Source organism: Corapipo altera, unplaced genomic scaffold (genome assembly GCF_003945725.1).
Source record: "Corapipo altera isolate COAL_440 unplaced genomic scaffold, ASM394572v1 1, whole genome shotgun sequence".
Classification (NCBI taxonomy): domain Eukaryota; kingdom Metazoa; phylum Chordata; class Aves; order Passeriformes; family Pipridae; genus Corapipo; species Corapipo altera.
In genome coordinates this window covers 42860731-42879487 of record NW_020884873.1, presented here as the reverse complement: position 1 = coordinate 42879487, position 18757 = coordinate 42860731, and the positions used below count along the sequence as shown (strand labels likewise).

Below are 18757 nucleotides of genomic sequence, written 5' to 3'. Positions count from 1 at the left end.
ACACACTCATACCTGTACCTCTACCCATGCCTGTCTCACATGTAGCTCAACTGGAGTCCAGATTCTTCCTGCAATCACTTATGAGATGCTACTTGCCCCAGTCAGGTCTTCCATGGCCAGGTGGGTAGCTGGCCATGTACTCAAGAGTGGAGGGGAGCTGGCTGGTGAGCACACTCCGCCTTGCACTCCCCTGGTACAGACAATGGAGACCCTCAGGGTACTGCCAGGACTTTTGGCAGACAGACAGCAAGGGCACAACAGGAATGCAGATGCAGCTTATCACCTTATTATCAGGGTTTAAGCATGTTTTATAGGGTGTCAGTTCACACTGCCCATCGTTCAGTCCCTCTTCATTTATTCTTCTGAGATGTCACAACCCCTTAGAAGAGCTTGCGTATGGATGGCAACAGATTTTGTGCCCAGGCAGAGTGCTGTATGCCACGTGATACAGCATTTCCAGACGAATAAATGACTGAACCAATCCGAAGGATTCTGGTGCCCGACTTTTAGGGAAAATATTCAGTGCCATTCTACTCACAAAAACATCTTCGTGCTGTGAGATTATCTAAATAAACCACATCAAGCCTTTCTAATCAGAGATGTGACGCTATTTTTAAACCTGCCAAAAATTTTAAGCCAAATGGTGTAGGATATTACAGTTACAGGGCCTCAAGAGTTATTTGTCTCTGTTTATTTTATTAAATATTCCTAGACACAACCTTAGAATGACAGATCAATAAGTGCCTTTGCGGTTTCCTGATTGAAGGCAGCAATTATTTTCTTCCATTATAATATAAGCATAACCTAGTTTTACTCATCTATCATGTGTGTAATGGTAATAAAGAAGCATCACCATGTGTTTATTTTACTGTCACTTTATCTTTTGTTTTGGTGATCTTCTGTTTCCTTTCACATAGTTGAGATTGTCAAGGCTAAAATCAACCCATCTTCCTCACTTGAAAAACCACATTTAATCCATGATAAAGGTGCACACTACTGGACTGTGTCTGCAAATGAAGTAAGCAGCACTTGTCTCCTCATCTAAACACACCTCTGCTCTGAGGAGTACCACACTGGGGCTGATAGTGACTAACTGTGACCAAAGTAATTCTGCCTAAAGACTACACCCAGTTTTCTCCTTGTTGTGGGTGAGGAGATTCCTGAACAGTGATTCAAAACCCTCCACAGCAGCTACCTCTCAGATCTCTTTGTCCTGACTCAAGCACTAAAACTACTTTATTATAACTCCCAGTTTTTCTTTTAATTCAAAGCCAATTCTGTTTCCACCTTGCTGTCATTTAAGTCTCAGACAGCTCTTCACTGAAGGAAATCATTAGGCAGTACTAACTGGTCACAGCTCTGCTGCAGCACATAACTGGTCACAGCTCTGCTGCAGCACATCTGACATCAGTCAGATGCTTCATAAGATTCACTTTCCCTAACTGACTTCAGTGAGACCAGGTTTTTGCTTCATATTACACTTAAAATACAACTGGAAACGTTTTATTTTCATTTTATGAAGTTTTCCTGAGCACCAGAGTAAGTGAAGCACAGTTGTGCCTAGATTTTTATCTTGTGGTTGGTTGACTTTGCTGTCCAACTAAGCTCTGATGGAGACTTTTCCCATGGGTGAGCAATACCTTCCTTAATCCCTGTGAATCCTTCTGATGTTTATAAAGGGGCTCCTTAAACTTCACCAGTTTCCACAGCCTGAGCATATATTGGATCTGTCTCCGGATTCACACTTGAACTCACATCTTTAGGATTTCTTATTGCTGAGGCTGTTAGGATAACTAAAAGAAAGACAGGCCTACAGTAGCACAACAACAGAAACTTAATTCCTTTAGAAAACAAAGCTAAAACCTATCCAATTTATCAACCACATCAAGATGAGTTGGGGTTTTTTTTGTTGGTTTTTTTTTTTTTTCATTAAATATAAGAAAAACGAGTCGAGGAAGTGTTTTGAATATATTATTTAGGTTTATCTTGGTCTAATTCTACCTTTAGAAGCCTCAGATTAAACAGTCCTGAGGGACAGCCACTTAAAAAGATGGACTACCCGAAGTACAACAAAATTATGTACAGTTGTCTTGTGGGACTTTTTTTGATAACATGAAATGGCCTTCATCAATCAGACTCTAACTGTAAATTATCAGAGAGCACTTTCTTGCAAATGGTGCTAAAGGCTCATTTTTCTTTTTAATGTTGAAGTTAGTGGTATACTATATTCACTGCTGGACCATTTTCACTGTCCTATGACTTAATCTCACAGTGGTCAGTGCCTTTCACTTGCATCAATGGTCTGTGGTTATTCTTTCAACATCAAAGAGAAAGGTCATCTTGGCTACATTACAAAAAGCAAGTTTTGAATTTTGCCAAAATAAACTGTGACAAACTCTCACAGATAATAAAAGCTTTCTTTAAGCTGAAGGTGACTTACAAAAAGCAGAAAAATGGTTTATGCCCTCATCTATGTTTCCTCAGTGTACAAAGAAGGGCCTAAGAAGAGTTGAGGGGTTTGAGACTTTTTTAAATTATTATTTAATCTTCAGCAAGATCATGGAAGACCAGATTTGACATTCCTGAGAGAAGCATAAGAAATTATGTGCTTTCCTTCTGCCTGCTCCTTCCCTTCCTTCACATTCCAGCCCTGCATGTCTACTTTACACACTAGAGAAAAACAGGAGTATAAAGGATGCTTGGCAAATTCTTGCCAATCTTTTCAGCCAGTTGAAACCTGAAAAACCTCACAGGATACTTTTTATTGGATCCTTAATGAGTCCTCTGGAATAAATGAAAGGAAATGGAATGGCAAAGCTTGACAGTCTTGATATTTCTGTGTTAAGTAAATAATCAGGATAAAAATTTCTGACTGCCTTTATGCCATTTAAAAGAACCACAAGAAATTACAGAAACATTTTCTCCCTTTATCAATTTAATGTAGCAGAAATCAGAGCTCTGATGACATTTCTTGAAAACGGGCAACTATAATAAACATGTCAGCAGTATAAGACATTTAGTTTTGATATGCAAAGCAGCAGCAGACTCTGGAAAAGCTTTTGAAACACGAAAGTACTTCCCAGCATGTGAAAAGTGGTGAATTATTCTGTCAATATTTTAATGGTATACTTCTCCATGAAAAGATCACCTTATGAAATGGATGTATAGGCAAGTACAGAATGAGATAAGCTAAAGGCCATGAGCTTTAAAGACAGTCATTTACAAATCATATACCCCGTGAATATAGAAAAAAGTACTTTCAGAGAAGAACAACGTTCCCTGTTATAAATGAACTGAATTATGAAAGAAAAAGGGATATTAATACCTGAAATGAAAAATTAGGACAGCAATAACACAGTGAAGAAAGATAAGAAGTTACCATGCTGAATGCTTCCTAACTTGTTTTTAGTTCCTGGAAATTGCCTGTTCTCCCCCAAATAAAGGTAATTAAATGCTATATCTGTTGGAGTTGCTGTACCAGCATCCGCTGGCAATGCCTACATCTGTGTTGAATGCCTGGAGTTTGCCATAAGCAGATGTCTCCCAAATGCCAAGGTTGTTGTGGTTATGCTCAGGCTGGGTCAGACCCCTCCTCTGAGCACATTCCTGTTACTGGTGAGAAGCCACAGCATCTCTGTAACAGGTGCTTCTCCCCAGACGGCCCTGCCTCACTCCTAGCAGTGAGAAGCACCCCTTCTCTTTGATGAAAGAGACTCCCATCTCCAACCAGGGCATGTGTCTGGTTGCCCTGTGCTAGGCAGATGTGCTGAGGAAGACTCTGGTGGTACTTGGGATTAAGAAGGCCTGTGGCTTCCACCCGCACTCTGAGCTATCCCAACAATGGGACATGACAGATCCCATCCATCTCTAAATGCAGGTGGAGCCATTGTTCTGTCCTAACACAGGCCTCATCTTGGCTGAGCAGAGCCCCACCACAGAGACACTGGCCCTGCCCTCTGTTAGAGGACAGTGTGCCACCTCTGAGCTCCAAATTTCTTGTATTTGAGAAAAGAAAGTTCCCCACAGAGGATATTTAAGGGCCTGCTGCATAAGCAGGTGATTTAAAGTTCTAATGTTTCATGCCCCAAAATAATTGTTAAAAGCACCTGATTCCCAGATTAGGTATTCCTTTTACAAGAGCTGAAACCAGCACAAACACTGGCCAGAAGGGAAAGGGATAATTTCTATGTTTCCTCTGCTCACAGTATTTCAGATGTATGGAGAGGAGCAATCACTTGAACTCAGTGTACAGAAAGGCAACCCTCCCACCCAAGACCACCTGTACCCTCGTTCAGATACACTTCTCATAGACACCTCTTTCATGAAGAAAACTGATGTCCGTTGGACCATTTCTGTACCAAGTATGAGTAACCATATTACAGTCTGGCTCTTCATAGCATGTTTCAAACGATCTCTTTCATTTTTTTCTGAGGAGGGCAGTGATTCAGCATTATATGAAAAGAAATAACCACCTAAATGTTCCATTTATCTGCATCACAGTTTCCCAAGGAAAAAACCTTGCAAACTAAAAAAAAAAAAAAGAAAAAAACCTATTTTTCTCCAGTCCCACTACTACATTTTTTGCACCATAAAGACCTCAGTGATTTTCATACTCAATTTGCAGGAACTAATCCTTATAGAGATGAATCATCAGCAATGCTAAGTAACCTGAAATAATCAGGAACTTAGATTTTGTAACTGAAACTGAAAGGATGGATACCTGGCAACAGAGTAGGCCAAGAGAGAACAAAAGTTCCAAAATATAGCAAATCAATTATCACTTACCCTGTTCAAGCAGTATTTGCTCTCCTTCCCGTAAAAGTGCTGGAGACATTTCATGTTCTGCTTGTCAACAATCTTGTTGAAGAACTCATTGATGGTTCGCACAGAGACAGCACAGACAGCAGATCTCTTGGTTGGTTCGGAAGAGTCTGGTTTGCTTTGTGCAAAAACGCCATAGAGAATATCATCGTTCAACCCAAGGCCCATTTCGTGGGCTAAAGTTGCACCAGGCTTGCTTACATAGGCAGCTTGCAAAATGTTGAATACCTCCTTTCGGATGGACCTCTTTCTTCGCTTTTCAGTGAAAATGCACTCAAGAGGCATTTCCATGTAAGAACGCATCTCTGAGTCTAAAGTGCAGAAGCGGATAATTCTAGTGTGAAAAGCTTGTGAGTCAAGAGTTTCTCTCTGTACAGTCAGAAAATACACAAAGTGATCATTTTCAAAGGCATGGACGTACCTAATGGGATACGAGTCACGAAACTGAGGAAGGATATCTATATAAGACTGATCTGTGAGAAATTCAAAACCATCCTGTGTTTCTTTTAACCTTCTAACTGATATAGAATGCAGCACATAGGGAGGTTGAAATGTAGATGTCACAGTATTTCCAACAAAGAAGTTGACAAACCTGTCCTTTTCGGTCACCAAAACTTTGGTTCCTAAAGTGCTTACAACACAGTCAGGACAATTATCTGCTTCTCCATCCACCCGAGGTGAGTACATGCAGTGCACCTCGCTTTCAATGTCAGCAGGGTTGTCAGGGTGAATGATGTGACGGTGGCAGATGCCTCCAGACACGCTACCACAGCTGATGAGCTGATCATCATAATAAGTTTCTAAGAGCAGTGCCATGTTGACATTATCCTTCCATACGCTGTTAGATAAATTGGCTTTATCTCTGCAGTCTTCACATGGCACACAGTCAGGGTTCTCCAAAACAGGCCCAGTCTTGTACACAGAAATGTTCTGGAGAGTTTCATTTAGTACATAAATCTTGTTGACTGCTCCAACATAAACATGATGCTTGTATAAAACTACATTCTGAATTGGTGTTTCTGCGATGAAGTTAGGAAGATCATATTTTACACTGAAATTCATCTCTGATTTTTTAGCTGCTTCTTTGCATTGTCCATGGCTCCTCTGCAGCAAGGCAAACAGGAATACGATAAACCCAGAAGGATATGCAGTAAAGGGCTTCATTGTCAGAGATTTAATCTGTCAAAATATATTTAAAGGAAATAGTGTTTATATTTCATATACTAAAACATCAGTTTATTAATCAACAGAAATCCATTTCTAGGCTTCATATAGTAGCTGATGTATTTCAGTTTAAGAAGTGGTCATAATTTCGCTTAGTGTCATAAGAGTTGCGTTAGAAACTGCTATGATTACTGTTCTTCGTGGGTACCCATTTTATTGCTTTTAGAACAATTCACAGAAGGGTTTTCTTACGATGAATTTCTTGAGACCATTTGGCATGTTGTAGAGCAGCAAAAGAGAGATGACTACTTCCACATGGGCATTAAATCAGCTGACTGATACAGTTTAAAACAGGATGGTGTACACATAACTAAAAGCAAAACTGCCCAGGACACTCAGGTCACAAAGCACACAAAGCAATTGGAGTCCTTCAGTGTGTGGATATAAGACATTTGTCAAGTTCTCAAGGGGCTGAGCTGAGAAAGCTGGCACAGCTAAGCTCAAATGTAAGAAAAAGAAAAGACGTGAAATAACATGGATATTTAAAATGTCTATCGACATTTTTGATTAACCAAGAAAGAGACTTCTCTCCACCAGACCAAAGGAAGAAACTCCTCTCTCTCTCCCTCCAGCTCCCCAAATCACTGTCTTTCATAAAGGCCCAGTTTGGAAAAAAGAATGTTTTTTTTCAGCCAGCTCTACTTCTTGGAATACTCATTCTCACTAGTGTTGACAAGGCTTTGTAATATATTATTAGAATACTTTATGCATCATGTGGTGCCTGGCATGTGCAAGCTTTATTTTAGGCCCTGTACCACAGCAGTAAGTCACTCTGGTGAACCTTTACAAGATACAGCCGATCACTGTGTTGTAAACAAAGGGCTATCAAATGACCTACGGCCATTAACTGATGAAATCAAACAACCTATCGCTTCTCTTTTTTTTTAAATCTCCATACAATTGTTTGATGTGGCTTGAAGAACCAAAGGCAGATGACTAGTGTGATATTTCACCCTCTCGAAAGATCAATTAAATGAACTGTGGTTATGAGCGTTTCAGCGCAGTATCCACATTATGCCCTGTCACACCAGACGTTTTCTGTTAACGTCATGACACAGTTGTTAAGCCAAATTTAGCTTCTTCAAGGAGAAAACAATTATGCATTCTAACAGCAATATGATCACATACTTTGGGAAAATCCTTCTAGTTTGACTATAGTTAGGCAATTGTTGCTAATCAGGAAATGCTTGTGACCACTGAAAGAATTTAAAATAGATGACCTTGAAAATTACAAACTAATAATAGGAATCTGTATTGACTTTTTATTTCATTAGGACTTTAAGCAAAATGAAAAGATGACTATAGACCAGAGCTGTTTCAGCTGTTTATAAATTCAGTGTTTTCACCAGTTTGGGTAAAACAATCCATCAGTAATTCTCCTGCATTTCTTGTGACATTTTATTTCAGCATCCGCTGAATTCTTTCTGTGGTTTACCTCCTTAATTACACAAAATAATAGGTTTTGGGAAAAAAAAAAGGTCTTCCTCACTGTTATTTGATAAGAATTATGACTGATAGTTGGGGATAAAAATCAGAAACACAGGCTATTTGCAAGAATTAGCTGGTAAGAACAAGTCACACTTTTAGTATTGAGATAAAGATCTTCTTTCAAATCAGTAACATTTTTCTGGTACTAATTCCTGATAACAGAATCCTAGAAACAAATCTAGCACGGATTAACACTTAAAAGAAAAAAAAAAAGAGCAGGTATATTGCTATAACTCAAAAATAGTCCCAGTACACAGAGTACTGACTTCTATATTGTATGGGGCAGGAAACAATTTTCTCATTCCCTGTAACACCTTGCTATTATGGAATTTTTCCTGCTCTGTGCTGGGATGAAACCAAGAGCTTTCAAACTTTGTGTGAAACACCCAAAAGTCACACCCAACCCAAGAACAACTGTGTTCCTCTCCTGCCTGGCCAGTGTGAAGTGAAGGTCCCAGCACTGGGAGGAGTGGGCGTGTGGTCTGTCTGCCTCTTTTCAACCAGCACTTCCACTCAAGAAACTGCTAATACTGATACATTCCTGCAGATTCACTTCTGACGAGTCAACATGTTCTGACAAATACTAGATTAAGCAGAAAATTCCAAAAATGCTCTATTTCTGACACAACACAGAGGCAGGTATACTGTTTATTGCAACAAGTTTAAAATGACATAACAGAGGTGGCCCTGCAGTGGAGAGAGAAAACAATGGGTGGGACAAGAATTAGATGAGGTTGACTGACCACCAACACATGAAAAAAGATGCAAGGATACTCGACAGGCATCAATTTGTTGCAGTATATTCCCTGCTATGTTCTTATTTTAATGTTCTGAAACAGATTTGCCACCAACTAAGCCCCTCAGTTTTCAGTTTACAATCATCCTCATTCTTCTAGTATCTGAAAAAGAGGATCCATAGCTGTCCAACAGTAAGTACCAGTGTGCACTGCGGAGGTATTTAGAGCCATAAATACTATCTGACTTATTCTTTCCCTCAAGCCACATCTTGGGATGTGAGGCCAGTATCCTTAGATAGGCTACTCTGGCTAAACTTGGTGAAACAGCACTGTTTTCAATCTGTGCTTTGGAGACTGAAAATTCTTCCTTAGACTCCTTTAGCAAGTGCAATTGGAACCGAAAACTTAACAATAAAAGCAAGGGTGGGATTCAGTGTAATGTAAAGGATGCTACAAATAACAGGTACTGTATTTCACCACTACAAGAAGGAAAATACGAGCAATAAATGAAAACCAAGTCATCTTTGCTCTCATATTTGAGCCTCATCACAGTGCTTTCCTTTGTATGCTTTTTCAAGCAACCTTGAAACCTGATTCCCACATATGGGAAGCTCAGGTTCAGATTTATGGGCAGCTCTAGGGAAGATGTTCCCCACAGTGCATGTCACCAGCATACTGTGACTCTTTCCTTGAGGAACCTAAAATCAGAAGTAACATGGTCCACTGTGAGACATTTAAAGCTTAGGAAGAACACAGGAGTTATGTGAACAGTACAATGTATTTTGCAGTCCTCATACCATATAAACTCTACTCCTCCTTACTGAGCCTCCCATGATGTTTGGTGCCTCTTTGCATCTGCATTTGACCCAGGGTCTTTCTCTATTCCAACACTGCAACCTCTAGCACAGAGCTGCTCTTTTGTAACATCCAGACCAGGTCACTACAAACACGGTTCACTTGAATACACTCTAAAGAAACAGGGAAACTTAGGAGAATTAAAAATTCAGTTTCACCTCTCCTCAAAGGTCCAACAATCCCAGTTCTCCTTAGCACACACTCAAATGTAATTTCAGCTGAACTTAAACACTAAAAGATTTTTTCTGAATTAAAAGCAAAATACTTAGGCTATAGATACACCTTTTGAGTACAGATCAAAGAACTAGCTGCTGTCTATCATTTACAGAAGGAAAACAAGTAATCCCTTTGTTTCTCTACTTGGTTTGAATGATGGATGCTGTTCAATCTTTTGTGACCTTCCCATGACTTGTGTGTCAGTGTGTCTTTCATGTGTCTACAGAAGACTTGTAAGCTTTAGCCTGCGATAAACTATCAGCGAGCAATAGCTGTGGATGGATTATTCCTTTGTAAGAAGGATGGATTATATCCTTTTGTAAGATATTTTCAAAGCCAGTGTCATGATGTGCTCATTTTTCCATCCCTCAGCAGACAGTAGCCAGTGTAACTGATGAGAAAATGGATTTTGGGATGAGAAAATGGATTTTGGTTAACCATTGCAAGTGGCTGGTAATGATGTGTCATTAAGTGTGACTGGCAACCTCAAGTGCTATGGATGGTGTTTCCCCTCAGGCTTGGTCTTCAGTGTTTGTGTACCACTAACAGTTTCCCAATGGCAATTTTCTTCCTACAAGTTTCATTCCCCCTAACTGTGTCCTGGGTTATAAACTCTAAATACTGAACATCATGGCTCTCCTTCACACTGTTTGCCACTGTATTGACATGTCAGGCCTGGCCTTACTGTGGAACAATGTTCAAGCTGTCGTACTAAAGAAAGCCAGAAAACACAGCCATGCTTGTTTTACTTGCCCTCATTTCAGAAATTTGGGTCCCATTTAGCTCTGATCACAAGCACTCCATAGGTCTGCACAAGCTCAGACAACATGCTGACCTGAAAGTGTTTTGTAGGATGTTTGATGCACCTCATTTTTCCTTGCTTTATTACAGAAAAGGAAATTACAGGGTCCTACATATCACACAGAGATTGTGTTTGTACAAGAACACATTTAGTCCTCAGATAGGTCATTTCAGGTTAGGTAACAGCAGAGTCATGTCAATTTATGTTTCAAAAACTCTACTGTCAGCAAATGGTAGCCTTTTCTCCTCTTTAAGGAAAAGTTTTATAGTATGATTTTATACTTTTTCCAGGGGGATAGTACACCTTGTTACTTTGGTCTCTGACAGAGTTATGGTAGCAAATTTATATGAGATAACCCTAGTGACGACTCCTTCTGAGAGTTCAGTTTGCTTTGCTATTCTGGACCAAAATCCGTGCCAGTTCAGGACCTGATTCCCTGTGGATCAGAGGCCCTGCTATGGAGACAGCATCATCATTTAAGAGGACAGAGCAAATGAGAGAGGGTGATGATAACAGCTCCATTCATCCAGCTTTAATCTATTGTTGCAAATCGGTCACAGCACTGGCATCAGCTTCAACAGAGTAAGCCCACAGTGGACGTGTCTTCATCATACATCTAAATTATCCCTGCATAAAATACACTTTTTAATATACATGGTTCATTACTGGGTCCGATATACCACTGTAAGCCACAGTGGCTATCAATAGAAGCATTTTTGTTGTCTACCATATTTAACAGGCATTAAACCCCAAGATCACTAATCCAGCCTTTGCAATGAAGAAAATGCTATTCTTGTACTCATCTGTCACTATTTTTGGAGGTGTCCTGCAGTGCAATAAAGTGTAGAGTGTTTTACTTGAAATGTGCTTCAGAACTTTATATCCTAAAGTCAACTCATGTCATGGGTCTCTACCACAACTGAATTTATTTAAGTATTTTTTATTGTGATGGGCTCCAGTGGCACTACTGGTTCTTTTGTAATGGTCCTCAGCAAACACTCACTGATATATTACAAATGAGTGAAACAGATCAAGAGATATATATTGCTCAAAAAGATTAATTTAAATGCTGTGGTATACAGCATTTCTTGCAATTCAGGGAAACTTCTCATGTGAGGAAGTGGTACTCATTCTAAGGGCTAAGGAATCAATTCCACAAGGAACACAGACTAGAAGTTCAAAATATACAAAGAATAACTGAAAAACAGAGAGGAACCACCTGCGATAAAGTAGATCTTTCACTGTTTCTTCATGCTTATATTCAGATGGATTTGGATCTTTAAATACAAGAGGACAGCTTTCCACACCTGGACAATAAGATGGAAAGATTTTTTAAAAACTATTGTATTGTTTAGTGATAACAGAAAAACAGAAAGCAAACTTTAAACAACACAATGCTATTGCTCCATTCTGTTAATCTGAAATGCAAGTTAGCAACTGTGCAACTTCAGTAAGAAAATATCTATGATGCCTATTGTGGGTCTTTACCACTACATTGGTAACAAAATAAACCCAGTTCTAGCACAGACTTCTGCTTGGTATCTGCAGCAAATAATTCAGCCTGACAACTGACATACAAACATCTTATCCAGTCCAAGTGTTCAGTACAAGTAGAAAAAAGCTCTGTGTGTGGAGAATAACATGTTATGCTTGTTACTGCACATGTCAGGACTAATAACACAGCACAATGTTGGTCTTCTGTTTCAAGTTAGCGAATATGAAGATACTTGGGTTTTACTCCCAATTTTTCACATATTTGAACAGACTAATTCATCTCATGTATTTTCACTGCATATTCAAAGTACAGGTCTTTATCAACTCTAGTCACTTGAGATAAATGCAGACGTGCTCAAGTAGACTGAGGAAGTCACACAAGCTCAGGTAAAGATGCAAGCCCTTTTTTTGTGTATGTGATAAAAAAACTTAGAGAAAGCAACTTTCTTGTATTTCTGAGTCAATCCTGTTGATCAACTTTTTGCATGAGTGAGTATTTTGTGGTTGTCTGTACAGAACAGGGACAGTGTAATTTCCTTGGAATGTAGTTCCTCCTTTTGTAACGAGCCAAGCTGGCAAACCTGGCTGCAAGTACAGTTTTAGTTTAATTCCCTTAACTATTCTCAGCACTTCAATTTTCTACTTTATGTTTTATGGTTATGTATCTACCTGAATTCTTGTATTGAAATGCGGAGCAGGTTTTGGAAGCCTTTACTGTCTTGTAAAGCTAACAGTCTTCCATACTGTGATAATTAAAGGAATGGCATGGGTCATAAAATGAAAAAGATTAAAAGGCAGATATTCATGAGTAACCAAGACAGCATACAGATTTGCTCTAAATGTTCCAACAGCAATTATGCATGATCTTGATGCAGGACATTTTCTGCAGTTTAATTGTCATTTGGTGCTAATGGTTCTTAGGAGTCCCTGAGACAATAACTCTTCATAGTCAAATATTAATCTCTTTTTAAAAAAAAAAGTTCAACGTGTCAGTAGACACGGATGATAAAGTATATTATATGACAACTGTACCAAAATAGATGATAAGGTATATTATATTAGAACGATACCAATGGATCTACAAGCACACCAAACTATCAAGTTTCCTTTTGATGTCATAGTAAATATAAAAATAATAAGCATAACATCAGTAACTAAAACCCAACAAGTCTCTGAATTCCTCCAAGGTGTGGCACGAATACCTAGATACCAAGCAAAATAAATTGTGCTGGCTCTGTTCTTTCCTCTGAAAGAGGTGGCAGGACAGTGTCAGGAAGCGGCTTTCTGCTTGGCGGGTGAACATAAAGCACGCCACTGTGTGCCCCTTCTCAGTCAATGTGTCTCCAAGAGCCACAAGGCAAATTAGTGACAAAACCTAGGGTCAAGGATTTCCAATAGGTTGCTGACATCTTGCTTGATACACAGCTCATCAAGCTGAGGTGTCACGGTCAAACCATGCAGGGTCCCAGTGAGATCAGCACATCTGTATCATTGAGCTGAGGCCCCCAGATTTGGAGAGTTGGCCCAAGGGCTGGAATGAGACTTCAGTCTGCTGGGGGTGGCTTATCCAGGAAAAGGAAAAACTAGGAAAAATCTCTGTTTGTGGACCTCTGTCAGCACTGTAGAAAGGACTTCAGGCCGCTTCCAAGGCCTCTCCTTGTACCTAGGAGCTTTTGTGAGGCTGACAAACTGCTCTGGCCTGGCACAGTCCATTCGGTTGATTCTGTGATTTGTCCACATGTATTATACTTAGTGCTGGAAAGCAGACCACAATCCTTCCGTGCCCAAGCTGGCTCCACAAGATATAACCACGATTGTGTAATGCTGTGTTTGAGAAAACCAGCCCTGCCAAACAGAAACCACCTCTATGCAAAGCTAACTTGGTGGTCTTTGCCCCAGGTGAAACATGTGGTGCACTCAGAATAGCTACAAACAAAACTGAACTGGTTAGGTTTGTAAATGGGCTAGTGAAAGCAATGAAGTCTATATTTATGCCTTAGCTTAACAGAACACATCCTTTATCTGATACAAGAGCTAATAACCTGATGGTCTACTTAGCTTCATAGCAGCTTTTTGATAATCAAACAGGAACAATGGCAAGGATAGTGTTCATTTCCCATCTGTGTTTGGTTAGGAGGTTATGACCTTTTCTTTTTAATGCTGACCTCACTTTTGTCACCGCAAGTTTATGTTACTGCAATGCACTTTAACTGATGCCCTACTTTCACTCAGTTTAGAAACTGAGTTAATGACGACTCATTGGCATGACTGCTGCCTTGCTGCAAACCTGTGATTCATGATCTCCTTCCAAGGACTTTACGGTACTGGTGTTCATAAATCCCCAAATGGCCTGGGACCAGCCTATCTGACATCCTGGCTCTCACAAGAGGCAACAGTGTCACAGCTGCAATCAGCAGAGTGGCTGATCTGCAGCAGCCTCAGCTCACTTTTTTTTTGGCAGATGTCCCTCAGCAAGGGTCTGTCAGCCACAGCTTTTATTTTGAAATATTGTGCTGACCTTCAGAAGATGCTGAAAAGCTCAATAGTTTGAAGAAGGAGTTCAGGGATGGCTGATTAGTCTGAGTTTCTTCATGCTAATGGGATTTTTTTGTTTGATTCTGAAAGGATTTTTCAGCTGCTTTATTACTTTCTTTCAGCCTGTCCTCTCCCCTCATTTTGGGGATACCTGGGGAGCTTAAATGTGCAACTATTGCTCTTCACGGGCTCTCATTTATACTGGGCCCAGAACCAGGTTTTGGACTTGTTCAGACCCTGGAACGCCTCCTTTGGGAATCTGGAGCTGGATTCAAGGAGTCTGTGAGATAAGCAAAAAGGCTGTTTCCAAACTTCAGAGGGTATTTACCTTTCTCAAAGGGGTGAAATGAGGATAAATGAATTCATTCTTACAAAACACCTTCAAAACACAAAAGGCTTAGTGCTGTTGTTTAACAGGCATAGTACAGCAAGGCTAAGCCTGCCATAAAGGGGCTGATTCAAAACTGTGGTCTTCATCCCTGAATGAACAGGTTGGCCACAGGTCTAAATCTGGGACTAGGGCTTGGCTCTGCTGATCTCTGTCCTGTGCTCTCTCCCAGGTACCTGCAGCCCCTGCCTGCACTTTCCTTTCCTTTTGCCATGAGACCCAGCATCCCACCCCATGGCCATTCCTTGCTTTCCTCCTCCTCCTGTCTCTGTGGAAAGATGCAGACAGTGGACATGAGTCCTCCTAGGCAAAGCTGTCCTGATGCTTTGGAGCCAAGCAATCTGGGAGGAAGAGAGGGGATGAAGCATGGTGCTGGAGGCTGCCTATGAGCAGCAGGACTCGTGCCTGGCTCCATCCTGTCTGGGGACTGCAAAGGAGCTTTAGCTGGAGCTGTAATCCAGCTAGGACTGAGAGCCTCTTACTGCTCCACGTGATGTCTTCTCCTTCGGAGCTCCAGCTCAAATGTGATCTGGGGAATGTTCAGCACAAACTGAAGACACTGGTTAATCTAAGCACCTGAGAGCTTTGTGGCCAGTGAGTGTTAGCTTTCTGGATCACTTTGTTGGACTTGTGCCCTAAACTCACTCTAAACCCCATTTTAGATGCCAAAGGAGACTCTCTGGATCTTACCCATAACTTTAAGCTTGGTCTGTTTATCCAAAACGAAAATAAAATGGCAGCAGTAAAATTGGAAATGTCAGTTAATGTATGTTTTTAATTTAGGACTTTACAGTACAACAATTGCTCCCAAGCATGACGTTTACTAAGTAGTTGAGATTTAATTCAATACTTTGGGCACTGAATAAAGATCACTGTCATTTTGCAAGAACATTTTCTTTTACATCCCTGCTCCTACTAAAATTATTGAAGCTATATTGTATTTCTTATTAGCACCATGTATGTTGTGTACAGACAAAAAAATGGACTACTTGTGATTAATAATTACTCACTTGAGAATTTTAAATTTGAACAAGATACAGATGTTTGGAGTGATGATGGGACAGATTTGAACTCTTACACACCTAAGCTTTCCCTGGAAAGCCTGGTTTCAGACTTAAGCTTTGTCAGGATAAGCTATCTTAGCTTATATGAAGCCATCAACTTTTTCAAGACTTGACTCCACAGTCTTTATGCAAACAATATTCTCATCGATTCCTGTGATAGTTGAGCTGATTAAGAACTAGAAAACAGGGTGCTTAAAACAGCCTGAAAGGCAGAAGATCTGTTGCCATGACAGAATCTCAATATTACCTCATTTAAAATGAGCAATAGATGATACAGGGTAAATACTGAAATATAAAAGACATAACAGGGATGATAGGTGCAGAAGAGTAAATCTTATATATTGTTAATGAAGATAATCATTACTCTTTAAAAGACTAAATTAACCCACGTTGCATTTCCAAGTAACTAGCTAATGGATGCAGGCATTATCTTTTCATATCTTTGAAATCCCTATAAACCATGACTAGTCAAATATTTGACTGATGGGCTTTTACCCCTATTAATAGCATGTGATGGAGGTCTCGGTAAATAACCTACCTTCAGATTTCTCTTTTCCAGAGCAGAAAGAGGTATTTTCTGATTCTTTGGCCACCTCTTATTGCTCCTTGCTGCTTCCTGAAAGGCTTTTTGTACTGTGAAAACAATTCACTGGTTGTTACCTTATTTTTGTCCCCTGCGGGGATTTTGGGCGCTACTCTCCTCAGATAAGCAGGGAGCTCTCCCACTGCAGTCAAGGGAACTTTGAAAGCCATTCCTGCTTATTTGCAGGCAGAGGTTGGCCCAGCTTGTGTTTCATTTACAAAAGAAGCGTGGTATTACTTGCATAAAAGGAGTTCTTTCAAAGCCATGTTATATGAAAACTTCTCAATTTGAAAACAAACAAACAAAAAACAACACACAGCAATTTTCAGGAAGCAGCAAAGTTGTCTCTGAGCTCTACCTCAGCTGATTTTATCATGGCAGCTCACATCTGAAGAAGAACAAACACATACTTATTTTCATAAACGTGTTTTCAGAAGGAAAGAAAACTCCACAGAATTGGCAAACAGTCCTTGTAATGACCATGTAGGGAATTTTCTCTTTTTAAGCCCTGCAGGAAAAACACAGGATTCAGTTCTGCAATTAGAAGGTCATTAACGATTTCTGTGATTTCATGCACTCTTGTGCTGACTCTACCTTCACCTCCTGTCTGGCTCCCATTTCTCTCAACTTCTATTAGCACATTCTGCATTCAGAGCTTCTCCTCTCATGTAGCCTCCCATAGTTATCCAGGGGAAAAAAAAGATACCTGTTGTTGGTCAGGTCTTTCTGAATATAACCAGGAGAGAGAATCATCGTTTTCTCAGAAATGGACATGCCTTGCAATCCACCTCTTTTGTACACATAAGGTTGGGAAAATAAGGACAAAAAACTGAACGGAATCTGATAGAAAGAATAACTGAATTCTATGGGATTTAATGGAAGATAAAATGTAATGGCATTTTAACATGTTGCAGTTCTGAAGCACAAACAGAATGAATATTAAATTTCATAGGATAATTCAAAACCTCATAGTAAGGTTTCCATGCTGGGTAGATTCCATAGGATTTTCCCATTGTGGAAATTTGACTGATGCGTCGTGGTGGAGACCTGACAAGATCTTGAAAACATCACAGGAGAGGACATCCCCAGACAAGGAGCTATTTAATCCTCTGAGAAGGCAAAAGGACACAGCAAAATGCTGCCACCGTGCCATGTTCTCTGCTGATTTGTTTGTAAGGCCAGTGTTTGCAATACCAGGAGAAATAAGCATTTGGGAATTTCAGATTATACTTAATAAACACTAAATACTAGGAAATGAAGAAAACAAAGCAAAGCATAGAAATAAAGACAGTACACATCTGAGTCCTCTACATGTTCTCAACACTTGCATAGTTTCCACTGAAGGTGAGAGAATTTACTTGTATCTGGACACCCTGAGTTTAACTAAAGGCACCCATATCCTGGCTGAGGGAACACTTCCATTTACTATTTGGAGGTGCTGCAAATACAAAGAATGATAAAACTCATTATCATGCAGCACTCTGTCCTTGAACACTTATAGGAAGGCAATAGTAAAGTGGATGCTAAAGTTTTCCTTCATCAGAAGAGTTAAACAACAGTTAAAAGAGTTTTCAGTCATCTGCTGCAAGCTAAATTGCATCTTCAAACATGAACAGTATTTTCCACTCATTTGAATGGATGGTAAATAGACTTTTCAGGGTGAAATTTGGATTATTTTCTCTGATGCAGAAATGCTTTATCACCCAGGGAGCTCCACATTGGCTCACTGCTTCACTGGAGCCCAATACTGTTTGCATTCTACCTGCTCTTTAAAATATTATTAATATTGCAATTGTGTTTTTTTATTGCAGTTGTGGGTATTTGTAAGAACGATATCAAATACTGAGCATTAACAAGAAACGTTTTCCCCCAGGAAATATATTGGCCTCTAATCCAAAGAGCAAAAGCAATAAACCTAAAGAGTTTAAGCAAAGGTTTTACAGGACAGTAATATATAACATTTAAAATTAGTACCCACTTTCTAAAAGTAGACAGGAAAACTGAATGTAAGTCCAGTAATTCATTTAACATTTTCAATGACATTCGGAAAGGGCAATTAATCAACTTTTGACATGAATTCAACCACCAACACCTTTCATTGTCTTCAGCAAAGCTGCCTCTCTCTGCTTTTATCCTGCTTTCTCAGACCTAACTAACAGAATCTGGTATATTTGGATAAGAAGACACATACCATGAAGACACATGAAAATGGTATAATAATACCTATAACAGATACAGGGATATATAATAACAACAAATAAAAGTATCTGTAATTTCCATAACAGAAATCCTAACACAATTTTGACTCTGTAACAGTCTCAAAGATAGAGCGAAGTCCAAGCCTGAGTTACCCCAGCATATGCCTAAGACAGAGGAAGCTTGTGAAGTTATTTCAGTTTGTTCTTTTCTAGTCATGCTTCGGGACAACTCACAGATTTGGGACGTTTCTCAAAAGCTGGGCTTACTTGGAAACTTGCTACTTTTATCCTCACGGGATCATCCACGATGTTGGTGTGTAGTGGGAAAGAAGCAAACCCCAATGCCTTAATA

The 18757-nt window shown here is 39.8% G+C and overlaps 1 protein-coding gene across 5 annotated transcripts in view; it reads right to left on the bottom strand.

Moving 5' to 3' along the window:
• MET (MET proto-oncogene, receptor tyrosine kinase) overlaps window positions 1–18757 on the bottom strand; it is an 89658-nt gene that overhangs the window by 64116 nt on the left and 6785 nt on the right. For 3 of the 5 annotated variants that reach the window (XM_027660982.1, XM_027660966.1, XM_027660956.1), the window contains exon 2: window positions 4786–6000. In XM_027660982.1, coding sequence (XP_027516783.1) covers window positions 4786–5985 — 1200 coding nt within the window. In that variant the 5' untranslated portion in view covers window positions 5986–6000. Of the gene's footprint in view, window positions 1–4785; window positions 6001–9091; window positions 9109–18757 lie in introns of those variants that run through there. The other 2 variants (XM_027660947.1, XM_027660976.1) reach the window with 1 other exon arrangement.